General features: G+C 37.5%; 4 protein-coding genes across 7 annotated transcripts in view; 1 reads left to right on the top strand and 3 right to left on the bottom strand.

Moving 5' to 3' along the window:
• Positions 1 to 16,344, bottom strand: part of LOC105836494 — a 25,027-nt gene extending 8,683 nt beyond the window's left edge. Inside the window, exons 1-2 of one of the 2 annotated variants that reach the window (XM_012680554.3) lie at positions 14,132 to 16,344; positions 13,271 to 13,846 (exon numbers count right to left, since the gene is read on the bottom strand). The gene's annotated coding sequence lies outside the window, so the exon portion shown is untranslated. Of the gene's footprint in view, positions 1 to 12,980; positions 13,234 to 13,270; positions 13,847 to 14,131 lie in introns of those variants that run through there. The other variant, XM_036289362.1, reaches the window with a different exon arrangement.
• Positions 16,345 to 16,444: 100 nt separating this feature from the next.
• LOC105836488 (iron-sulfur cluster assembly 1 homolog, mitochondrial) lies at positions 16,445 to 20,193 on the bottom strand. Of its 2 annotated transcripts, XM_012680539.3 has the most exons (5): positions 20,055 to 20,193; positions 19,786 to 19,982; positions 17,574 to 19,672; positions 17,171 to 17,224; positions 16,445 to 17,026 (listed from the first exon to the last, which is right to left on the bottom strand). In XM_012680539.3, exons 3-5 carry the CDS (start codon positions 17,817 to 17,819, stop codon positions 16,772 to 16,774), a joined length of 555 nt encoding a protein of 184 aa, XP_012535993.2. In that variant the 5' UTR covers positions 17,820 to 19,672; positions 19,786 to 19,982; positions 20,055 to 20,193; the 3' UTR covers positions 16,445 to 16,771. The 2 variants fall into 2 exon arrangements, with proteins under 2 accessions (XP_012535993.2, XP_012536001.1); XM_012680547.3 differs by lacking the exons at positions 16,445 to 17,026; positions 17,171 to 17,224 and having other exon boundaries at positions 18,038 to 19,672; positions 20,055 to 20,190.
• A 130-nt stretch (positions 20,194 to 20,323) lies between these two features.
• Positions 20,324 to 23,155, top strand: LOC105836485 (geranylgeranyl transferase type-2 subunit alpha). Of its 2 annotated transcripts, XM_012680543.3 has the most exons (7): positions 20,324 to 20,521; positions 20,721 to 20,831; positions 20,919 to 21,037; positions 21,301 to 21,488; positions 21,594 to 21,791; positions 21,870 to 22,472; positions 22,585 to 23,155. In XM_012680543.3, the coding sequence occupies exons 1-7, from the start codon at positions 20,519 to 20,521 to the stop codon at positions 23,025 to 23,027; spliced, it is 1,665 nt and encodes a 554-aa protein (XP_012535997.1). In that variant the 5' UTR covers positions 20,324 to 20,518; the 3' UTR covers positions 23,028 to 23,155. The 2 variants fall into 2 exon arrangements, with proteins under 2 accessions (XP_012535997.1, XP_012535998.1); XM_012680544.2 differs by lacking the exons at positions 20,324 to 20,521; positions 20,721 to 20,831 and having other exon boundaries at positions 20,916 to 21,037; positions 21,254 to 21,488.
• On the bottom strand, positions 23,056 to 26,288 carry LOC105836484 (rab5 GDP/GTP exchange factor). Its single transcript, XM_012680542.3, has 9 exons — positions 25,855 to 26,288; positions 25,564 to 25,682; positions 25,220 to 25,477; positions 25,017 to 25,146; positions 24,840 to 24,937; positions 24,506 to 24,762; positions 24,263 to 24,394; positions 23,933 to 24,178; positions 23,056 to 23,864 (listed from the first exon to the last, which is right to left on the bottom strand). The coding sequence occupies exons 1-9, from the start codon at positions 26,031 to 26,033 to the stop codon at positions 23,424 to 23,426; spliced, it is 1,860 nt and encodes a 619-aa protein (XP_012535996.1). The 5' UTR covers positions 26,034 to 26,288; the 3' UTR covers positions 23,056 to 23,423.
• Between the last annotated feature and the right edge of the window lie 95 nt (positions 26,289 to 26,383).

Below are 26,383 nucleotides of genomic sequence, written 5' to 3'. Positions count from 1 at the left end.
GCGACACGTCGCTAAGATATAAATTTACGCGGGGACAGATGAAGCACCGTCTCGAAAATGCAATTCTCTTTCTTCTTTCCCTTTTCCTTTCTGCGCGGCAAAGAGCATTTAATGTTCGATACCGGCGAAAAGAAGATCCCTGGGTCTGGGATTCTTACGTGAGAAGTAAATTAAGTCATTTAAATGTCATGGCGCTTCCTGTCGGCTTAATATTTCAGGTTTTTAATGAGAGCTCCGTTGTGGAGCTCCACAATTGTAAGTTAATGACCGAGCCACGAAAATTGCGAGCCGCGAATTTTGCGACGTGTAAATCTACAACCTACATAATGTAATCTAAATGTGATCTAAATGTCGCCGATGGTATCTCAGTATCTCGCAATACGTACAGATCGCCACGGGCGGATATGTAATCGTATAATCGTGTATGCAAACGCGTCTGGATAATTATTCACAAGTGTGATATTTGATTCGCTGCAAAATCCGCAGTCGAGAGCAGCGAGATACAATTTTCGATACACCTTGTATGTTATTTCTAATATTGCGAAAATAAGCGCGTGGGACGGACAGATATCAATGGCGAGGCGTATGAATAGGAACACTTTCGTATTCGTATCGCCTGGTATTTTCTAACGGATGAAATAATCGCGTTCAAGGATCCACGTTCTTTTTGTTGTTCGCTTATTTATATGAAAATTATGCGTTATGACCCGAACCGTGCATGGAGTATCGATCCTTATTTACATGTCCATCGAGTGTAGGTGCTAACACATCCTCCTATCAATGATGTCATCTCGTTGGATTAGGTCAGGTCAGGGTCACAGCGAGCGACAAACGAAATGCTATTGATGAACAAGTCCAACGTAACAATCCATTTTCTACTTCAATTAAGTGTCAAAGAATCCTGCATTCTAATTGTATGGAAAATTATATGAATAATTTTTAGTGAAACAACATGATTTTCACATGACGTAGTTTGTGATCTGATAAACAAAAATGTCATAGACATCAGATTTAATAATTCTAGAACTATATGTCTATCAGAGATGTAAAGCTTTGTAATCTATAGCATACAACTGTCAAAGCTTTGATGTATTCTAATAATTCTAATACGTGTTTCATTAAATTGACACAGTTCGACATTACGATAATTTAACAATGTAACTCTGGTAAAAAATTTTCTCAGAATTTTTATGTAAATTCCAGAATTTTTCAGCATTTTTGTATAACTTTCAAAAATTTGTTCAGATTATTTTGTATAAATTGGAACACATTTCAAAAGTATTGAGAAAGTCTGCATCTTTTCTAAAGTTCTTCATGTGCAATCACGTCATGAATTCTAAAATTTAAGCTTTCTAAAATTTTTAAGATTTTATTATTTATGATAAAATCTTATAAAATTTAAAAAATTTAAAATATTTTTTAAAAGAAGTTATAAGAGAAAAATGAGAAATTTTAGAAATTCCAGAATATTTCAGAAAACTCTACATATAAAATATTACATAAAAAATGTTGATTTTCTCAATATTCTTAAGATGTTCAATATTCCTAATTTGTATAAAAATTCTGCGAAATTTTTCACGAGAGAAGATTCTCAATTTCTACGTTAATTTTGAAGTTTTTAAGAAAATCTAAAATTTGAAATTGAACTGAGTAACTTTAATAGAAGATAATTATTGCTACTGTGAAGAGTCATACGTCAAACAAAAGTGAAATATTTAGCATCGACAAAGATTAATTGATATGAAACCGACACGTGTTACCAGACTACGCAAATATATAATGTACATATCTATCTTGCCGTAGTCAAATTTTATGAGTCACTCTCATCGCGTGTATCTCGTTGCAAAAAAGCAACACTGGAATTCAGAATCCATGAGAACGAGAGAGGGAGAGACGACGCGATGAACTCATTACGGATTTCCCCCAGTCCCGTATACATTTCCGATGATCTAAGGATTTGCTTTGCAATTCAGTGCGCGAACGGATTGTGCGTGAGAGTGACTCGCGCGCTAAATTACACGCTGATCGCGCCTAACATTATACCGTAAAAAATTCAATGCGATACGCTCGTAAAATATATGTTAAGTTTATGCAATGACGCTTTGTGTGTATTTTTTTCCGGAGATAATCTCCGGAGCGTTATAATCGTAAGATATATGCTGTTTAGGAAACGGACTTTGGGGGAGAATCACATGAAATTATTAAACAATTGAAATTAAAACAATTATACTTTTATCAATAAAACTCAAAGATAATAAAAGATGAGGTAAGTAATATAAAAAACAATAAAATTAATATATTTTTGAATAATTAACATATTCTAAAAAAATTCTGCTGAAATTCTCTTTAACATACAAATCAAATTTCATAAAAGTCAAAGTTAACTCACGGTAGGAAACATCTTACAAAAATTTTATACGTCTTATTTATCTCATACTTATTACATTTTGTGTTGTTTACTTTAAAAACTGAATGATCCGCGCGGGGCGTTCATAATTCTTTTTTTTTTTTTCGGGGGCTCTCGTGACGTCTCTCAACGGGAAGTCCTTGCTTTTCACTTTCGACCTAAGGTACCGGCTTCCCGGTTGTTAAGGCGGCGGTAAAAATAATAACGTCGAACGTGAAGGATTAACGGCGCCTCGTCCTGCGGCCGGGAGAAAGTGCATGATACGTATAAACGAAACGCCGAAAATTCACGACGCGAATTCGATTTCCACGATAAGGGCCACCGCTCCGGCTGCACACGCCGTGGACACGCCGATGTGGCAGGAACGGGTCGCGTGATCCCCGACCGATCAAATATTATTTTGTAAATGTATCCTCGGGCACGCACTTTCACGTATACATTAGTGCTACTACTTTCTCTTTCATTGAATTACGCAGATTACCCGAGTATCGCACAAATCAGACTTGTTGTCGAATTTCGCGGCATAATCCGGCGGCGGTCCTAATGACTCGGGTACGGAGCCGAATTGAAATTAAGATCCGGGTACGAGCTCTCTCGTTTAGCACAGAAACCGTTTGAAAATTCTTCCCGATTCTCCTCTCCTTCCTGTCCCTCTCTCATTCTCTTTCACTCTCTCGCTCCCTTTTCCTTTCTTTCTCCCCCTCTGTGTCTGTCACTCCCTTTCTCTCTTTCTGTTGCGACACTGAAAGCGCATAAATAATCCGCTGATTTTGACGCATTTCATCGAGCATTTTTGTAATGTGGGTGTAATATACATACAGCGTAAATACTTAAATATTCACGTCCTCATTAATAATGCCAATCGCCGGCCGAATAGCTGCCAAGTAGAAACTTACTTTCGATTTGTCAATCAATAAGTACTTTCACCGATACCTAACATCTCGCTATACATAATTAATACGGCCACGTAATTAACGGTCGGATATTGATTCGGTTATCGAAGTGTATATATGTATTTTTTTTTCTTGCAAATACTTACGGCATTATTTCAGAAAAACTAAAGCTTTTCTTATATAATAAAAAATTTAACAAAAAGCATATATATTCAAATAATTATGAATATGTGTAATAAAAGAAAATTGAATTAACTTATTTTTTGTAATTACTCTGCATATAAATGCATGGTTCCTTCCATTTAATTTTACTTATAACATGTTAAAGTAACACGTACATTTTATTCATTACGTTTTAAATCATTGTTTTTATGTTACTTGTTCCAGTTTCCACTGCATAATCTTATTCTTTGTCACAATTAATGTTGCATAAAAACATTTATTAATCTCTATATTTTTCCAGTTTCTACTCTATGACATTTACATTTTTTAAAAGTATATATACATATATATATATATAATATATATATGTATACACACTTTAAAAATATATACATATTTATATTCGAGAAGAAGACTGGCATTTATCGTTTCACGTTACTATTCAAACCTCACAGGTAGAAGCCCTCTCGACGATAAGGTAACTTCGAAAATACGACGGTTAAGAGCTTTCTTGTGTTGAGCCTTTCGATCTATCGAAATGTCAGCGCGATGCGTCTGATACTTTGAACGTTTAGCACCTCATCAATCAAGTTCGAAAAAAGGGACGCCTCTCCTTTTCTCAACTAATAAATGGGCGTCTAATGAAGTCTATAGTCGTCGCCCCTTTGTTGCGTCAGAGCGAATATTTCGGATACGCCGGGAAGAAAATGGATCATCCGTCTCATACTCGTCTATAGTACGCGCTCGTCTTTGCGCCCTGGACACGCGATGTTTCCAAGTCGTCCAGGCCATACGCGTGCAGAAAAAAAAAAGAAGCGATCCCTCAGCGACACTCATCGATCTAACTTTCCAAAACGCTTGTCCGATAGCGCGATAGCCGTCCGGTAACGGTATTATCCTTCGTTCGATCTCGTATTACGGCCTCTCCCGCAGATGAAATCCGGCGACAGAGCCAACGGATGAAACGCGCGATTGAAAATTATGCGAAGCGCATAAAAAGAAGATAAAACACCGTATTCTTACTCTTCCTTCAGTTTTTTCTTCTTTCTTTTCTTGTGGGAGTATCTAAATGCTCGATATGCAGTTCTTTATGTTCCCATTCAGACGATCGTATTATACGCCAGCGACGCATCGTAATTCTCTTTGTTTAAGATATTATAAAATCGGCATTTTTATGTCGAGATCGGTAAAAAAACACAAGGTTGAAAATACAACCAAATTTAGTTTTTTATCTTGAATTAATTTATTTTGATCGAATGTAGATTTATAATTTTTATTTGTTTCCATTATTCTAATCATATTATGTAAAATTACACAATTCCATGATTATCCTTTCTATGCGATCGGCTTTAATGTTAAAAAAAATGTTTTCGGGATTATCATAATGCATTTCCAGCGTTGAATGACGTCAAAGTATATAATAAAAAAATTTGATGTTATGTTTAACGTAATACATTGCATGTCCCAAACGACATACTCAAAAATTTCTATGCTAATTTAACACAAAATAATTATGTTAGAAAACAACACAAGTATTATGTAAAAAATTAATACAAAAAACGTAACACAATTTGGAAACAAATTGTAGAAGGATATTTCTTCAATAAAATTAACATTTATACTGTGTTGACCCACACACGTACATTTCATCTTACTTATTTTTCAAAATTGCATTATTTTTACATTATTTCTTCATTTAGTCATAAATCGTATTATTTTAAATTTAATGATATGTTGAATAATATCAATTTAAAACAAAATATTCAAATAACGCAATCCTATCACGTTAAATTAATATTCTCGAGTATTCTAGAAATTCGACATAAAAATTTCAACAAAAACCAGTTTTAACATAAATATTCTTTTACTTTATGTGTGCCTCGTCGCGTAATCTGCGATTCCTCCACCCGTGAGATCGAACGCAGGGATAACGATCCCTTTCGCGCGACGAGAGGCTACCCGCGGGAGAGAAATTAAAAGTCGAGCGGTCGTCACTTCCCGGAAACTTCTCGGACATTCTCCTCTCTCTCACGCCGCCGGTGAATTTGACCTCCTATTACTCTCGCCCGGTATGCATTTTACTTTTGAGAAAGTTCCTGCCGCGCGCGACCGAGCAGCGCGTTCGTTCGTGGGAGCACGGCTGTTTCGGGGCTCGCTGGAAAGGAGCAAGGTCGCTAAATAATGAGGCGTCTCTCTGATGTCATCCGCGCGTGAATTATGAAATCCGTCTTTGCCTGCCGTGTCGGCGATTATCAGGACTGAGATATTGTTCCCGCACGTCCCGTTGCGGCCGACCGTATAAAAGATGCTCCTCCTCTCTTGGCCGTAAATGCTGAAGGGGGTGGAGGAGGAGCAGGAGGAACAAATAAGAGCTGGGTTTCAACATCGAGATCTTAACGTCTATAGCATTATTCACTGTCGAAAATCACAAAGTCCAACACTGTTAAATTCGTAATGCCGAATTGTACCTAATATTTAAGTTATTTCTTAATCATTCACCTATGTTAGCAATACTACTCCATCATTAATTAAATGTAATTTTTTTTTTACCGCATGTCTTGCGTTAAAGTAATAAAAATTTCAACACACATATAAGTTAAAAAAATATAATTGTATTTAACACAAGAAATTAGTTTAAACTTTGTCTTAATATTAACAGTAGAAGAAGACAAATACAAGAAGAAATTATGTACTATAAATGTATAAATGAATTTAATTTTAACTGATACACGCATTAAATTATGTTATTAAATAAAATCAAAAATTTACATAAGACTGCCATATGAAAGTATTATGCAATAATCCCCCGGCTTCTCGCGATGGTTGAAGACTTCATCGAGAGCAATGAAGATATTTCAATAGCCACGTATAAATTTATTGATAAAATTCCGTCCTAAATTCGGTAAATTATGGCCGGGTCTTTTGCTTCACAGATAAAGCTTTCGATTCCTATGTATATCTTCCATAAGGAGACACGTGTCAACCCGTGATTTGAAAAAAAAAAAAAACGAAGGCAAGAGGGTGGGCGTGCCTTAATCGAATCGTCGTCTCCTCTAGCTTTTCACTCGATAAACCGATCGACCTCATAATTAAGTTAACTTTCGCCAGTTATTTGCATTCCACGATCCGACGACGGGCCAATCTCCCGTCAGACCCGGTCCACCCGCGAAACGTAAAACGAGAAAGCAATCAAGGATGGCCGTCTCTTCCCGCACGTCCGCGTCCACACACACACACACACACACTCTTTCTCTCTGGGTCCGGCTCAATTATATCTTCGAGTGGCATCGGCGCGATCCCCAGGAATATACACCGGACTTACGAAATATCGAACGCATCCGCGACACTGTCCGATGATGTCTCGGCGCCGGGGCCCTGCCGGGATTACATAAACAAGAGTCGAGGAGTTCAAAGGTCCGGGATTCTTCGGCGGTGCGACATCGCGTTGCTTTCGCGCGTCTCTTTTCGGACACCCTACGAAAGCCCGCCTCATCGCTTAATTCCACTTAGGATTCTCGAGCGAGTCTTCTGACAGATGCAACCGAGGCTACCTCGATAATCGTGTGCCGCGATAATTATATTTGGCTTGCTGAAGATCGAGCTTGTCCCCTGATCAACTGTTGCAGTAACAACGGTTTGATGTACCAACAATGTGCATCCTTTATGTCCATTTCCGGCAATGCAGATTAACTTATTTTTTATTTTCTTCAGGTTTAAAAATTAGAAAAAGAATTCTGAAATTATTTAAAAAACAACACGAGTTATTTTTTATCGTGACATTTAAATAAAATTGTAGATCCGTTTTATCTAGTTCTGAGTCTCTTCACATCTCTCAGTTTAATAAGATAAAGAGTATATTAAATCAAAATTAAAGTCAATCGATAAAGATGAACATTAGAACTACAGAAAAATTAAAAGCGCGAGTCAAACCGCGATTAAAGTTTAATCTGCATTGATAAAAATGGACATCAGCTGGAACAAGCGTTACGTCTTCTTTTTAACTAACCGAGAGCAAGAGAGTGAAGTCAGATCCATGTGTGTGTGTGTGTGTGTGTGTAAAGTCCGCCGATTTTAAATGACCGCCGCTACCGCTTCGTAAACGAGTACAATAAACCGGCCAGTCAAAGAAACCGGCCAGTCTCATTTTTACCCGACACTTTCACGTGTTACCAATGTCTCCTCATATGCTGAGAATGATGTAACGCGATTCCCGCTCTAGATTGCGATAATAGATCAATTTAGCTATTCAATTTCTCCGCGACCCTCTTCAGGCTCCTTTCCCCTCTTCCTTTCCCCTCAGGTAGAATCGGTAGATAATCGACGTATTTCCAGATGCGGGTCCTTTCCTTACGGTCGAATTTGCTCGAAACTGTAACCGATCCTTAGGTTCGTCATATCTGCGATATTTGAATATGAATATCTCGCCGTCGATTTTCGTCATATACCAACGCAACATATTTCCACGCATTTAACCTTCTGCGTGACATGGAATCTATTCAAAATCCCGAGACGCGCGCGATTGCGCCATGGCGAGCGAGATGGAGGTCCAGCGGCCAAAGGTAATGCGTAGATTCGAGAGCAGGGAACGACCAGCGTGTCGTAAAATGTCCGCGCGAATATTATACGAGGATGTTTTCGACTTGCAAGAGAAATCGGTAATTATATTTACTAACGAAATCAAGTCGCCATTGACCCCTTTCGGACGCGACGGATGCTGCTTGGCACGCGCGAGGCCCTCGCGCATTTAATATTTCGTTAATGACGCTGTCGGTTAGGTCGCACTGTACTTCCTTATCACTGCTATAAAAATTTGTAAAAAGACTCTTGTAAGATGCAATTTAAATTTACTTCTCATAAAGTAAAAAGATAAGCTTCTCGAAAAACATGTATCTAACAGTTCAGTTCAGAAAATTATAGATTTATTGAATAACGCTCCTAATTAATGAAATAATTGAAATCCCTTCTTCCGCGTTTGATAAACTCACTGTTTTATTAATAGACATATAACGGTTCACATGGCATTGTATGAGTAAAAAATAAGGATACCCGAGACTGAATCCTCGCGGATAAATAAAATAAAATACATTAAAATTGTATTTTAAAAAATTAATTATACTTAATTGCGGCTATTAAATCTTTTCCGAATACCTAGGTTAATCGCTAATAAAAATATGCTTGCAAGAGCCGAAGGAAAAGATTACGGTGTAGCTGACGTAAGAATGGCGCCTTGAAATTGACTAATTGCAAGATGCGTAATAACTGATTAATTGCGCGCATCGCGCGGAAAGGAGAGAGCAAAACGTGGGGTCAAAACCAAGTGGTTTGTTTTTCGCGTCGGTTTCCTACGAGAGCGCCTAGCGTATCATTAATTATCCTCGGGGCAGCTCGGAGAGGAAATTACGCCGGCCTTGAGGAGCCGTTGCCACCGGTTGTACGCGACGGCAACGGTGTCGAGCAACGACACCGGGATATTAATTCGTGTGAAGAGAGACGGGTAAGGTCGAGCCCCATCTCCCAGGCGTCCTCCGACTCAGCCTCGACTTTTCGGTTTTTTGTCCCCCCCCCCTTCCCCTTGGTTTCCGGAACGCCCGCTCGGATTGCAAAATACAGACTGAAGTGACAGCCCAAACACACCGCGGCCTTTCCCCGTACGCGGAAGAAGAGCAAGGCGTGTTACCACACAGCAGCCGCTGCGACACGTCCGCGCTGAGGAATGCGAGAGGAGTTTCATGATACACAATATAATACGCAATCGATTACTTCGCGATTGCCATAACGGGGCGCCTACGCGCGTATCTTCGAATCCTCGGAGAGGTCCGAGACGCGAAGAAGCTGTACGGATTTTTGGTAAAAAGAGAATGCGGTCCCGCCGATGTACCAGACGAGACGACTCGATCATTATGTCATGTCATATATCTGTTATGCATTCCCGACAGGACGAATTTACGAGGACGAGGAATATCAAATTAAACAAGCGTGGCGCGTTGCGTCACGTTAGAATTATTATTAATTCTCAATCCGCGAATTGGTGATGGATAATTCCCGGTACATAAGAGCATCTCGCGTGAAATCGACGTTCATGCGAAACGCATTGCCGATCCCGATGCCAATTGCCGTGAGTCTCACGCGATGAAAAAGCCATGTCAACGATTAAATTTTCATGACGCGAAAAATTATGCGTATAATTGCGATTTAAATTAGCTGCATTTCTAATCGAGAGGCAGAGGAGTATTGTTTCGATATGCCTCTTGAATTATATATATAATTATTATATAATTAATTATTACATAATTATATATATTTTATCTTATCCATCTGTTTAATATGTAAATAAAGCATGAATAAAGACGACTTGTAGATGTATTCGACACGGAGCGGTGCATTTTTGCATGAGAATTAATGCTAATTATCCGAAAAAGAATCAGTGATAGAGCGCGATACGACGTAGAGAATTATCACTTTCCGTTCGATGCCGTAAGAATTGCGAATTAATGTTGCGAAATCCTCGGCGAAGGAAACGCAGAGCCTCTTCTCCGTTTGCAGTCTGCGTTCGTTCCTAAAAATAACTTCGGAACGATTTTAAATCGCGCAATTACGTTCGCGCGACGCCGCGCGCTCTCGCGGGGTATTTAATTAGGTTCAAATTATGATTGCAACACAATTTCACAAAGGTTACTTCCACACGCTGTTGTGGCTTAACTACCCACGCGAGGCCGCGCCGCGTGGCTCCTTTTACAATCTTATCCCGAGAGATTACCCGACAGATTACTGGTATTAATTTTTTTTTACGCGTGTTATCCCTTTTTTTTATCACGCAAAATTGACGCGCGCCGGAAGAGGGGGACTTGATGTAATTTCATGAATTATTATTGCGGCCGTTTAACCGGTCGAAAGTTGACGGCTATCGTGACGCGACGTCACGTTTCCATCATCCGTACAGGATGGAATGTTTGGCAAAACGATTTTACGTCCACGAAGACGCGTGTTCCCCCCTCGTGGAATTCGAGGGAGCCGAAATTTCCTCTGGGCGAAAGTCTCGAGGCAATTCAAAATTACAAATACGACATTGGAAAGGTTGCGGCCGATTTCCAAATCGATCTCCGGGCCAAACTTGATTTTCGGTTCACTCTATGCAAAATCTGCCTAATCTAGCTTGCAATTTATGTCATCCGTCCTCGTGATCGATGAATCCACGAAAAATAATCGTGCCCCGTTGAAAAAAATTGGTAACCATATTTTTCTTAAACTTGATTAAATTAAATTAAATCAAATATATAAGTGTACTTAAATTAAATTTAATCTTGTTGAAAAACTTAGTCAAGTTAACAACTCCTTTTCCCAGTATGAATTCCAATGAAGTCTTCTGGTCCTCTTTTCTCAGATCTACGCTCGATAAACCCGAACGAATTCGGGAACCAAAGTATGATGCCTGTTTCGGTTAGACTTTATGTTATGGAAACGTTATAGATGCGTTTTTACAAATTTCTAAGGAGAGAAGGCGAGACCGTACGTGAAGCCAGATAAGTAGCTCTTCCCCAAGTATAAGTGATCCTCACGAATATTTCAGGTGTTTCCGAGCGATTTTTCGTTGCTCATCGGGACGAGAGCAACGACGTGCGAATTCCGCGCGTACTCGCGCTCACGAGGAGAACACTTCGTAATCGGTCCCATCAAGCGGGATTACCTAATCCCACTTATGCCCGAACGACCCAACCTACGGACGCGCGGCGAGAAAAAAAATGGTCAATTACGGCGAAGATGATGGCACGGGGCAAAGAAAAAAAAAACCCGGAGCGGATGATTCAAGTCTCTGGGGCGAAGTCCCGGGCGGATTCAAGGCTCCGGAGAAGAATCTCGGCCGCTATCCCACGTTTATAATCGACAATCTGTATTCTTCCCGAAAAAATACCTTTCGTAAATTACGAAACGGACCTACGGTAGGCGCAGTGGTCATCCACGTTAGGTTTCACACATTGGGATTTTTACACATTTGAAATTAGCATTTTAAAACAGCTCTGGCGAACGGAAGTCGGCGCAGAAGCCAGACCCTTGAAATGGATCTCGTATATGCCGCACGTGCGAGAGAAAGAGAGAGAGAGAGAGAGAGAGAGACTTCTTATACGTTCTCTCCCATAAATCAGGCGAGCACTTTTTTTTGCGTCCACGTTAAGTTATTCGTGCCGCGAAAAAGAGACGGACAAAAGGCAAGTGGACAATCTCCTCCACCGTAAACGGCGACCGGTAGATGAATCGTGACGCGAGTTGAAAAATGCGAAAATTCTTCGTGACTCATTCAATCACGCCTGCCGGATCGTCTACGTGGAAGGAGAACGGCCGAAGTATTTAAAAATTTATCTAAATGCAGATCAGAAAGTAATTTTAGGACCATTAATATGATTATGTAGGATGCCCAAGCCAGTTGCTAGAATGTCGTAACTTTTTGCAGCACTGCTCGTCATGCTCAAACGTGTGTCTCTCCCCCCCCCCCCCATAATTATTTTTTGATGACCCAACAAAATTAATTTCACATTTGTAGCTAGTTAAATTCTTAGATACTTCAGCTACCGTTTCTTCCCGTGTAATCGTCCTCAAACGGCCTTTAAATGTCAATGAAAAACCTTCCGGCGGTTCTCGGACGCGTCCGAGTTGAAGATCGTAAAACGGTTTTTATTAGTCTAATTAAAATGGTCGAAAGGGAGCTCGCGGTTCTTCCTCCAATCCCCGAATGAAGTTTCGTGTGCACGCGGAAGAAACGAAACCCGTTTTTCTGGGATATTTTTAGGCAGGCCGTTCCCTCACGACGGCCATTAATTTTTATTGATGAAACGCATTAATCTCGGCGCACGTTCTTTTCTTTCCCGCTGCCGAGAAAGCATTTATTGCACATTGCGGTCGAGAAAATGTTATTGATTAATTGGAGAGTCGCCGGCGATGTGGGTCGTATTTAATTGTAATTTATTTTCGGAAAAAAAGGGACTCTCTCGTCTTCTTTCGAAAACGTCGCGCGGGCGATCGGAGAAAGGAAAAGCAACGGATACGTAACGTTAAATCTCTAACGCCCTACATTTCCGACATTAATTTTCGAGCAGGCCCGATACTTACGGCGAACGGACAAGTTTTCGCTATATACGTAAGTACTTGAACTTGAAGAAACTTAATCGAGTTGAAGTAAATTTTGTCAAGTTAACAACTTTTTTTTTATCGGTGTGATTAACTTGGCGAAGTAAGATTAAGATAAGAGTAAGATTTTTGCTACGCTAAACTTGACTTAGAACTAAGTGAGGATTTCGATTACCCATGAACGTTGTGTTTTACTTGTAAATTGTTTTAATTAAGTTTCGTTTGTCTTGACTAATATCGGAAACAACCAAGCGATCCCACATTATTCCTTTTACTCCTTATTGCTATTAACACGCTTGAAAGTGGAAACGTCTGTTTGCAAATCGAGTAAACAAACGCCGCTACAGAGCAAAAAGTTAAAGAATCCAGAGTACAATGTGAGTACAATCTCGACAAACCTCGCCGCGCCGCGTATTATCTCCGCTTCACAAGCGCGGACAATTGAAACGCGCGACGCAGGTGCGCTGCACTCCGGATGAGTGTTTTCTCGACGTCCGCAGCATCCCGGAGGTGTTGTCGAGCTTGCACTCGTCGTAACGTTTACCGGTATACTTCGGTATAGTCGGGTGCTCCTCTTCGAGTACCCTCTCGCGCGACAGCCGCCGCGACGACGGCGGCGCGATTTACTCGCACTCTACCCTCGCTCGCGCTCAAAAACCGAAAATAAGACCGAGTGCATGGTACTTACTTAACGTGTATCCTCCCGCGGAGAGTGTACGTGTGTAACGCGCGTGTCGCTTAAAAGAAAGTCAATATAACTGGCGCTGGTTTCGTATCCCTTCTTCTCTTATACCATCCTCCGGATCTCCGGCCCGTGTACCCCCCTACCATTTTGGTAAGGCGCGGTATCGCCGCTGTCCTTCGATATCCTATGCCGGGCAGCACATCGATCGTCGTATCGATTCCTCCATCCGAGATGTGCCTTGCCGACTTCATTGCCGTGGATAAGACGGGCGCACGCCGACGACGTGCACTTCGTTACGGCGACTTCTACGGGGGAGAGAGAGAATTTTCTCCTTCAGAATTCTTATCCTCGCATTTTTTTTTTTCTCACGCGACAGAGACGAGATGGACTTTGGAGAGTTTTGCTACAATTTCGAGTAAAATTTAACCAAGCAATTTTACATTATAGAATAGTTTGGTAAAAGTTTACTGAAAGTTTACAGTAAAACTCTTCGAAGTCTACGTTGCCTCGCGACTGTCATGATTTTGAAGGTAAGTTCTGTAAGAGAACATTCTTTCTGTGCGAACGGAACTTCTCGTCCTGAAAAAGAAGAGAGAAATAAAAATTATGTAACAGCTGTTATTAAACTATAATCAAACGCGACGCGGATCTTCTAAATGTTTCAAGCGCTGCCAAAAGTCAGAAATCGTAATGATAATAATGTGTGAGGATAATATAATAATAATTTAAATAAGTCTCACACCTATACTGACACCGATGTGCGGAACCTTATTAACTATGCAAATTCCTGGAGCGCACTTTATCAAAAAGCGCTTTCTTTTTTCATCAATCAACACGAAGATTATTTCTATATGTCGACATTACCATTAAGATTAGGGAAAAGTCCGTTCGGTGACGAATATCGCGCCAAACGGCACACGCCTGTCACGTCTGATTACACGATTACTGTTCTATTCGTATAGTCGCGCGCATCTCCTATTTCCGGAAAGCGTTGCGCATCTCGACTGAGATCTCATCTCGGTATCGACGCAACGCGCGCTATTTTGCATTCCGCGAGTGTGCCGGGTAGCGATCCCGATGTGTAATAATCCGGAATAACAATCCCGATAATAACGCGAGAGGAAAAAAGACAAAAATAATTACGACATCGATCGACGCTTATACCGCGTGAAACACGGTGATCGGGTCAACTGATTCATGTAACTTCATCTATGACGAGTCCAGAAGTGACGAGTCAGTTTTACCGATTGCTGCATGGGTTTTACGTCACGCAATTGATACTAGGAAAATACCCGGAATTATATGTAAATTGCACAGTCTCTCACGCGATAATAACATATATCTTGACTCTATATAATTTGTCATCAGATCTCAGAATAGAATTCTGTTCATAATTTTATTTATTGTGTCTTTACATATATAAATATAATTTATATACGTATGTATATATATTTCGGATTCTTCCAAATTTTTTAGCGTTAACATACAGCACATACAATTAAAAACGAAAAAATTTAGTCTAAAGATTACATAATCTCTACGTATATAAAAAAAATAAGAATGATTGAAAAATAATTAGTAAAATTACACTATCACATTATTTTTCTTTGTATAAAGTAAAATTGCGATCACATTATACAGTTTAGCTTTTTCTTTGTATTTTCTCAAAAACTATTTTTTATTTAAAAAAATAATCCCTTTCATTATTTTTCAATCATTATTTTTTATATATACAAAAATATACATATTATATGCCTTTTTATATAATAACATACATGTGGTTATATTTAATTATAGTAGACTTTCTTTTTAGCGGAGAGACTTAACTTTTCGTTCAACTTCGGAATATATAGACGCCCTAAGCTGTCGAAAGAATGTAAGTATATAAAAGAAAGTGCGGAGATGGCTATCTAATTAATTCCACGGTGTGTATAGGATTACTTATCTATGCGAGAGAGGTGTCAGATAAATTTCAATAAATCCATCGAGAGATTTTCGAATCAACGAGGGCCGCGGTGAGGTACATATGCCGATCGCGATAATAACATTATCATCGTGAAAATCACGATTTCGCAAGTTGTATCGTCGTAAATGCTACGCATTAGGGACTTGACAAAGACGAGAGGAGAAGGGGAAAGAAAAGGACAACTGATCTCACGGTCACGGCAAGATGATCCGAATGTTCCCACACCCGGAATGAGCTGGCGTCATAAAAAAAAAAAATGAAAAAAGAAATAAAACCGAATTTAAATGTGTACGCGTAGGCGGGCGTCGGATCCGCCTCGCGTCTGGCATCGCCAGAATTTCCTTGCATGGAATTTGGTTAACGCGTCAATTAACAATTGGCCACGCATCATGCTCTCTCCACCCTGGCACGTCTCTTACCGAGAAATAGCATATCGCGCTTTTTGTAAATGTTAAAAATTGCTCGTATCCTTATAAGACACGACTCGTCTGTATTTCCGAAGTGATGAATCTTTTGGATTGTTGCACGCACACGCACTAACCGAAACGTCCCGAGCAGGTGTGTGAACTAAGCAGTTTATGAGATCAAATCGAATCAAATTGAATCGAATTGAATCGAATCTCTTTGATTCAAATACTCAAAGAGTTAAGAAAAATGTAAACTACATTGGTGACGCATGATGTGGTTTGCGCAAAAATCGACGAATCATGCTGAAAGAAATCAAAAAGCGGTCAGACAAATTGAGCAACTTTTAATATTCCAAAAAATACCACGAAGCCTCTGACGTATTTGTAATAATTTTATAACGCAGTATCACTAAAAAAAAGTCTTTATTTCATATCTTTGTTTTATAAGTATTCTTAAGAATTGGCTATAATTTTTAATAATCTTAAGAGATCGTGAAAATATTTGTAAAAATAGGAGCAGAAAATATGCTTTTTATCCTCCTTTATTATGTCGAAATCTATATTCCTTTTTTGTGTTCAAACATAAATGAATTTTCATTACATGCATTTAGTTGATTATAAGAAAAATAATTAAAAATTTATACAAACGCTAAATTTCTTGAAACCATATTCTCTCTCCCTCCCTCCCTCCCTTCCTCTCTCTTACTTTCTGTATATATATATATATATTCTATGTATACATTAATTGTACTTTTAAAATTATATTAACATGCTTTCAATATTACTTAATAAAGAAAAAAAATACAGAGGTTAAATAAAACTTTAATTACCATATAGCAAACACTTAATAAACAAAGTCTATGTATGTAATAAGTAATGTATGTAATAAGACATACATGTAACAGTAGATGATAAGGTATGTATAAAGCTCGCAGAAAAATAAGTTAAATCATGACCATTGTTACATTTATCCATATAGTAAACTCAGTCCTTTGATTGATCAGAAAAGACAGAAGTACGCTGTCATATATCACAAGGCATTTTAAAGATTCTAAATTTATCTATCTAGAGATTACATGTAATCACATATCACACATATACTATGGTGTAATATGTCACGTTAAATTTTAGCTACACTGAAAAACTTTCTCCACATCCACATGTCCCTTTAATATTTGGATTATTAAATATAAATTCGGAGCTTAATTTGTTTTCAGTGTAATCCATCTCTGTTCCAAGCAGAGACAGCTGCGCCTTCCGATCAATAAATATGCGAACACCATCCTGAACCACCTCCTCGTCCAGCTTGGATTTCTCTTTTGCATAGTCCAGGGTATAACTCAAACCATTGCATCCACGTTGCCGTACTCCAACTTTAAGACCAATCTGTAAATCAAATATAAGAATATAAGTCCAATACTCTTGCTTAAAAACATAAATACTTGTGTGCCCTAATTATTAAAAATAAGTTTCTCAATTCCTGTTATATAATTCAGATTAATTATGCAAATCGATTATACATATACTCACATATTCGCTCTTATCTTTCAAAATATCCTTAATCTTCTTGACAGCGTTGGGTGTCTAAAATGTAAAACGTCACATCAGTATTTACATGACACATGAAAATGTATCCTTGAAAATGAGGTTAAAATTCAGTATGTCGCAATGTTGCGAAATAGTGGAGCACAAACAATTACGTAATAAACAATAACTAAAATGCGTTGCAAAATCCAATTTCAATTAAATGTAATAATGATTGCCGAGCGAATTCGTTAGTAGGCATTGATTATTTCTCTCCAAATTCATTCATCTCAGTTTCATACACGCGGACGCGTTGTAACGCGAGTGTTAGAGCGAAATCAAACGAGCGGTTACATTCGCAATGAAGAAAAAGACGCGATAATGCAAGGGTAATTCATAATATGCTAACCAGAGTGAGTGCAGCGCGAGTCGGAATAATTTTCCTTCCTTTCACAGCTCGGATCGTGGCAGACGCCACTCTGTTAGACGCCATCTTTAAATGATGAACAAAGATGCACCGATGCAGGCCTGTCAGCTGATCGATGTCACGTGCGTATCGAAGGTCGCATCTTTGTACCAAAAATCGCGCGATTTTTATCACCTTCTGCATTTGTGTTTTTCTCTTTCTATCCTTTTTTTCCCATAAAGAATACATTCAAAAATTTCGATAGATCAATCTAATCCATGAATTTTTTGTTACAAATAAATCAATGAACATAAGACCAAAGTAATAAAGGTAATGCTTTCTGCTTCATGCTAATTTTGAACAACTAGAGAATAAGATGGGTTCTACGAAGCGATTGTTTATAAATTTAAGAAAACAAAGATAGAAATATGTTGTGCCAGAGTATGAGAGAATAGAGAGACCTGAGATTTTTTAAATTTAGATATTTATTACTAACAATGCACAATATTAACAACTCAACATTTATTTCTTACTATTAATCTTAATAAATTTTTATTTCTAACGTCAGTTGAAACAAAAAATAATTGCGTTTTAGAAGAATATATAAATTGTATTAAAAAAAAATCCTTGAAATTAAAATAATAAGTAAAATTGACATATATTTCATATATTTCTAATTTAACATCTCTTTTTATAACATCTAAACTCTATTTCAATTCTTTATTTTGTACTTAAAGCTTGCATTTGTCGTAAATGCAGCTTCCTGATATAAATTTTTTCAGATAATATACATTATATGTAAAATATGTCCTAGAATAACTGTCTCAATTACACTTTAAGCACACAGTAATAGTTGATATGCTTATTTAATAGCTTTCTAAAATATATATTTAAATATATGTATTCACCATTATTCATTTAAGAACTTTCATATACACAAAATGAAACCACAAGCTCAAAAACTATTATTTAATAAATATAATAAAAGAAATAAAAATATAAAGTATGAACCTATTACTATCAGTCCCGCTGATCAATGTCCTAAATACTGCCATGTTAATTATTGCCACATATTAAATTTTGCTTCCCTTTTACTTACAATCACATACTTATGTTTATATAATAGTTTTAGTTCAACATTAAAACATTTTTAATACATAATGCTCTCATATTTCTCATTATTCAATTTATTTTACTATTCTATTATTTTATTATTCTAATACTATAATTGACAAGTGTAATTGGGACATTAGCAGTAATCAAAACAGTTACCTTACATATCTTTACATTAAAAAATTTTTACCAGGTTTCTTACAAAGAAAATAGCGCACATCTTATTTTTCTTTCTTTTTCTGATATTCCATTTTTCTTTTGTGAGCCAAATACTTACGTTTAGTAGCAAAATACAATTTATAAACTTTCTCTGTACTTTTTTTGACCTTATTGCACTCTTCTTCCATAATTTTATTTATCCTCTGTAGCTCAGCTATTTCTTTCTTTAATGCTGTAATAACTGCTACAGACTTATCACTAGGAAGAGAAACATTATTACATATATCAATGGTTGTCTGAGTGCTGACATCTTCTGTTAGTCTAGACGGTATCTCACTTTCTTCAACATTTAACATAGAAACATTAAAAGACGAAGAACTATTAACTGGATTTAATAATAGTAATCGAGTAGCTTCTGTTGACGTAGACACATTTACAGAGTTAGAATGACTAGAAGAAATTTTCTTAATCGATCTGGACTGTGAACCCAAATCTGAAAACTTTAATTTTTTAGTAACTTTCCTATCTACCACAGAATTTGTAATTGGAGACACTTGAGACTGTAACATTTGTGATGAAACAGATGTCGAGCAATACGAGTGATCACGTAAAACAAATGGCTTCTTTGCTTCTGAAAAGTTTTTTGCCTTTGATGAGGAAACTCTCTTTACCCTACTTTGAGCAGTTTTAAATCTTCTTGGTAATGACCTTGAATGTCCTGTATTTTCAATATTTTTTACAAACTTTTCTTGCAAACTGGGTATAGCTGTTCTTTTCAATATCTTGCTGCCATCCTCTCGTGTCTCGTAGCAATTTGCGGCAAAATGCAACTGAAAATGAATTTTTTTAAACGATAAAAATGATAGAAATATGTTCATTATTCAAAAAATAAAAACATCACAACAAAAACCACATGGTGATATTAAGATGATCAAATGATTACTTCGCATATACGACTGTTCGTTTTGGGTGTCCAGCCAGGTCGATTAATTTTGATCCAGGATAGCCAAATTAAACGTTGCTCTTGATTTTTAGGAAAACAAAATAATCGTAATCCTTGACCATCTCGAACAGTGCAACCGAAAACCTCGCACACACGTACCATAGCTGCTTTTGTTATTTACATTAATATTTAAACAACTGTAACCAAAGAGATAAGAGACAACATAAATCAAATTATATAGCTGTCTATTTACAACAACGATATTGTACCGAGAGAGAAAAGTCCGAGAACGCGTCCATGACCGCGATTCAGCTGGATTCGCTGCGACTTTACTTATTTTGGAGCGCTTCTGTTGTCAATAAAATAGGATACTGAACTACGTAGCTAATGAATTCTATGGGTAATGTCTACAATTTCGTGGTTCTCTTCCATGCTATTTAATTAGAGGAACACTTTTCTCTTTAACAATGTTGTCAGGTATTACAAATGTTTTTAATATAAATAAAATAGAAAATTAATGTAAAAATACTGTGGATCTCTACGTTTTTCATCTCTAAAAATTCTCCTGAACTTCTCTCTCTCGCATAACAAACTCCAATTTTTGAGGAATATATTCTTCAACCTGGCAGCACTGCAGTCAAGACACAATCGTCTGCAACGTCTGCAATGATGATACGTCATTCCGGCAAATTCGCCGAGTGACTCACCGGGTGATAAGAGAGATATTCTCGCGATGGTAAATTTTTTCAAATTATATTATTTTCTCTTATTAATAGAGAAATATTCAATATTATATATTACCATAACATTATTTATTGAGCGTTAAATGAATTTGAGCAAGTGCTGCTTTATAATGCAAATATGCAATTAAATATACAAATATGACTGACACCTCATCAGTTTGATACACGTTTGAAAGATAAAAATGTTTTTAGCACGGCCGTGTGAAGGTACGCACGACAGCGGAGCAGGAGGAGATAAGAAAGCGAGAAAGGGCTGTCAAGGTTGCACAGTACAGAGCTGACATCGCCGTGGTGTTCCAAAAGGTTTTACCTCGCTTTGTCATGTGGATTGCTATGTAGTACTTGTTACATTTTTGTACACGGCCTTTGTATTTCGCTTATTTATTTCAGAGAAAAGACAGGTTATGGGACGACGAGCTGTTGCAAATCACCAGGCGTTTGCTGCTGAGCAACTCTGATGTTTATACACTGTGGAACATCCGGCGTGAGGTTTTCGAGAATAACAAATGGTAATGCACTGATAATGTGACCAGACGTTCCATCTTTGTTTCATTACCTGCCCTGCTGTTCCATCAAATACATGTTAAATGTCCTGATTTTTGTAAAAAGAGTCCCACTAAAAATGCTTCAAAAATTTCATCAAATTTTGATTGTAAACCACATGATTAACAAAGTCTTTCTGTTTTGGATTAAAAAAATATCTGGTCACATGACATATTAACAAGACCCAATTAATGTGACAAATGATATTAACTTAATGATGGAAGTGCAGGAGTGAGGAAGATTATATCCAGTTGCTTGAGAATGAAATGAACCTGACCGAGCAGTGCCTCAGAGAGAATCCCAAGTCGTACAGTGTGTGGCATCAGAGATGTTGGGTAATGGAACGGATGCCTGAACCAGATTGGAAGAGAGAATTGACCCTATGTGCAAGATGTTTAAATATAGATGAGAGAAATTGTTAGTATGCCATGGTTATTATGTATACATGTAATATTTCAATGTAGCAATATCACACTTCCAACAAATTGGCTTATTTGAAGATACATTTCTTTTTACTTGTAGTTCACTGTTGGGATTACAGAGAGTTTGTGGTACAAAAAGCTGGGATCTCTAGCGAGGAGGAATTCGAATTTTCGACCACAAAAATATTGAGTAACTTTTCAAATTACTCGTCTTGGCATTACAGAAGTCGAATATTGACCAAAATGTTTGGAACTATGTCCGAAGAGATACCAATTGTAGACGATAAATACAGAGAAGGTAAGATCCTTATAATATATTTCATAATGCACTCACATATTTTATATTTTGTGAAATAATGAATTAAATATTTTTCAGAGCTTGATCTAGTCATGAATGCAACATTTACCGACCCCAATGACACCAGCGCGTGGTTCTATCAAAGATGGCTTTTAGACAAGTGTATGACAACCTGTAGATTGTGGCGTGCTCAAATTAAGAAAGACATGGCTGTCGTCGTTATCGACAATAATATATTGATTAAACCAATTTCACTTTCGTTACTTGTAAATGATAAAACTGTCGACGCACAATGGCAATTACATCCGGACGAAAAGTTTGCCAAGCTACGAATCGCAGAGTTTAGCAGTTCACTAGAAGATCTGGATCGTGCCAAAGAGGTTTCTGTGAAATTGCAAGAGACATTGTATCAACTTTCGTATTCGGAGTTAGAACGTGTATGGATTTACAAAGATAATTCGAGTTTGCACAAAAAGAATAGCAACGACGAACAATTAAATGAACAGTTGAAAAGCTACAACCAACTTTCCGAAATGGAACCAAACAACAAGTGGGCCTTATTAACTGGTGTATTACTGATGAAGAAAATCAATTTCAAAAAGTTTTATACCGACATATTAAATAATCTGTCGGCGTTGTCGAAAATCGACAGTCTTCGCAAAAATTATTACAAAGATTTGCGTAAGTAATATCTTTTACATTATAGGATAATTTGTCTTTTGATTTTAATGTCAAAATGTTTTATTTGCTTATTATACATATGCTTCTATTCATGTTATCTCTGTGATTTTAGGAAGTAAACTCTTAGTGGAGTATAAACTACTAGAAATATGGAAGGAAGAAAGCGATCTAGAAATACAGTCAAGGATCGACTTATCAGGATTGGACTTAACAAAACTGCACAATAATCACTATTTCAGCTTTTTCGAAGAAGTGAATCTCGGTGCGAACCAATTGGAAAATTCTCTGTATCAGCTTTCCACGTTACAACAATGCGTAAAATTGTCGCTGTCCAGCAATGGTTTAACATCATTGAAACGTTTTCCTATTCTATGTAATCTCGAAGTTCTCTCCTTGCGAAATAACAAGTTAACAAGCACGAAAGAGATAATCAGCTTAATAAAACAGCATAAGAATTTGAAAAGACTAGATTTACGAGATAATTCAGTATGCGAGGAAATCGATATAGCTGAAATTCAGAACGCAAATCCTTATGTGGACGTATGTTTAAAATAACACTTGGGGAAATATACTTAATAGGCAATATATTAAAACATATTTAATAATTGTAATTTTCTATGCAATCTATTATCTGCTGTTGCTACTATTTTTATCACAAGAATATTAAATCAAGTTCAAATATATTAAGTGAATGATTTTATCACAGCAACTTAATTGTAATGTCATCTCGCGGATTTCATCAATCTAGTCAATAGAAGCTCCCTAACATTACTAGGACATTTTTTTCCTATTGTTTTACATGTCTACAATAAACTCTAAAAATAGAAAAACAAATTAATAAAATTGCAATAGAAGACTATCATATTGAAAGTTTCTCTTAACTGAATCGCGATCGAAGTTTATTAAATGCTTTCCGCATAAATAATCCTTGGATCATATTTCACGTTAATACTACATATTCTGATAGTAACCAGAATAATTATCCGAATCTAAGTCGGCCGGAGTTATGGATGAATCGCCTGTACTGCATGGGATTGTTGGTATATTCGATCCTTGAATCGTGAAGCCGTGATAATCTTCCGAACTAATCGGTTTCAAAACGGGTGGTAGATTCGTCTCGGGCGTAGGACACTCGTCTAACAAGCTGTCCGTCATGTGTTTCTTAAAGAGCTGGGTATCACCGGATGCGAGATCGGACTGAGTATCTAAGCTGATAAGACTAGTCTCATCCTCGCATTTGCTAATTTCTAGACTGTCATCGCCGATGAAAGATGGAAAGTCGAATGTTGGCGACGGCGTTACAGAATCCTCCACCAATGACGTTCTCATCAAATCACTCGACAAATCCGTCATCACACCGCCGTTCATGTTATCGATTGAATGCGGATATACCTATGGAGAATTTAAAACGTTTCGTGAAATGCAATTGAAATATAAAAATTATATCTAATTATTCTCACCTGTGGGATGATCGGCGGCGGAAGCTGATAGCTCTCAATATCTTCACTGTCTAAATTCGTAGGCACTCTCTGACTGTGAGATATTAGCAGCGGCGTCCTCTCAATCACTTTACTCACATCCTCTCTAATCTTTTCTTTAAAATCCATCATTTTGTTCTTCAACTCTTCCGCTTGTTTTATAATGTCAGTATTTTTGGCTTGCAAGTCATCCAATAAAGTTATATCTTCACACATAAAGTGTAAACTCTGCGACAATTAAACATTGTAAATTATATAAATTATATCCATGAATAATCAATTCGCAATACAAAGATATGTCACAAATATTACTTCGCATATCATGAGAGCTGATTCCCACGTATTAGCTGGAACGCATTCTCCTGACATGTATGCATTAAAGTCCTTCTCGGCCATGTTTAGGGATTCCGCGGTCAAGTTTTCAATAAATGACACCGCGCAACACTACAATATTACAAATTTCTTATTAAAAGTAATAGTAGCAATCTCTTGCCTCTCTAGAAACAGCTCAAAAGAAATTTGCTAAACACCCAATATACATTCAGCAAGCTGTACCAGATTTGTGAAGTAATATCCTCCTTCTCCAGTCATTAATCTGCTAGCGTTGCAAAACCTCGTGATAAAATTTATATTGCTCTTGAGACGTGCGGGATTAGCCTTTAGGACGATAAATATGAGCGCCGGGAGAAACTCGTCGGCCGATGCTGGTCCGTCAACGGACTGTTGTAACAACAAGAATATATTTCTACAACAGTGAATAACACATGCCAATTTCTCTTGGGGTGCTTTAGCGGAATCCATATTTAAAAGATCTAAAAAGAAATTCATACATCGAAATAGCAAAATTGTTAATAAGTCATTATATAATTTCATTGGTAGTATAACGAACCTGTGATAGATGTATAAACAAGTTCTCTAACTTCCGAGCTTGTCTCGTGAATCCTACATTCCAAATTCTTACCACTAACCCAATTTAGTTGCCGTATCCTGAAGAAAAGAGAAATTATTACTAATAATTGTTATTAAATACAGACAGTTGAAGCCGTTTCAAAGTTACGATACAAACCTTTTTTGTATGGCCAAATCTTTCTCTTCATCTGTTGTGAATGGAGGACAGAAGAGGATTCTGTACAATAAAGTCATCGCATATCTTTCAACATAGTCTAACAACTTCTCCTTAATGTCTGGTGGTATATCTGTAATAGCGCAATGGGTAAAATCTAAATCTTCAATATAAATGAAAATGTGAATATGTATGTAGATCAAAACCTGCATATTTAGTACTGTTTTCCAGACGCTTTCCAAATACATGATAAAAATTTTGCGTTATCTCTGACAGTTCCTCTATCCTTTTAACATCCTTATTCTGAAGTATATCTACCACAAATGAATGTATGCACTTTCTCACATCCTTTTCCACTGGTGTCTTAGCTATGTATAACAGTAGATCTCGATTTTCTGCCTTAACCTTGTCAAGATCTGGATTATCTTTTAACAGTTCATGATACAATTCCTGATATCCTTGAACTTAAAGACACATAAACACATATATATATTGTATATCTCTTCAATAGACAACTATTTATATGGTTAAAAAAAATAACATAATTTACTTTTAGTAGCAGGTTTTCTGAATGAAATATTTAACAATTTGTACTTCTTCTCCTGCTGTACCTTCTTCTCCTCGTAGCTCTTGTGGCTTCCAGCACTCGTGGACCGATTGACACTGTCTCTGTATTAAACAAAAAAGACATTTCTTAAGAAATACAATTGATCATAATTAGTAGATTATAATTTTTCTTAGAATTCTTCGTATGTTTAGCTATCTCGAATTTCTGTAATGTTATAACTTTGTAGAAATTATGAGAATTTGTTTCATCAAGAATGGGACAAAGAAAACTTACGCGTCCGAGATCTGTGCATGGGATACACGTTCAGCCTGGGCCCGTCGTTTCTGCAAGTATTCCCGGTGACATTTGCTGCAGTAACCCTCCCACTCTGCATTGCCATAAAACCCGCAACCGTTCTTGCACTTGAGATCGGCCTCGTCAATCCGCAGAGTCGGTGTTTTCGTCGAGTACATGGTGACCGATAGGTGAGAATAGCTGACGTTCCTCGACGTTGACGGCGAAGAGCCGCGCCTAACCTAACTTAAACTGTCCTTGTCCATCCAGTGTCCCGTTGGAAACTGACCGCCTTTTAATCCCCATCGATACTGAATATCATTTTCCCCGCTCTCGCAATCATGAAGACCTTACGAATGTCGATTTAATATTATTCTTATCAAGCAGAGGAAAATACGTGAAAAAAGCCAGAAAAGCAGAGCAGAACAGTAAACATCGGCATGGATCGAGTAACTCGGATTAGATTGGAAATTGGAATTGCGATTTGAATTGAGAGATTCAGTCCAGGCATCGATAGCCAATCAGCATC

This window comes from Monomorium pharaonis, chromosome 7 (genome assembly GCF_013373865.1).
Source record: "Monomorium pharaonis isolate MP-MQ-018 chromosome 7, ASM1337386v2, whole genome shotgun sequence".
Lineage (NCBI taxonomy): Eukaryota > Metazoa > Arthropoda > Insecta > Hymenoptera > Formicidae > Monomorium > Monomorium pharaonis.
Note: the sequence above shows the minus strand (reverse complement) of the source record. Positions and strands in the feature narration are given on the sequence as shown.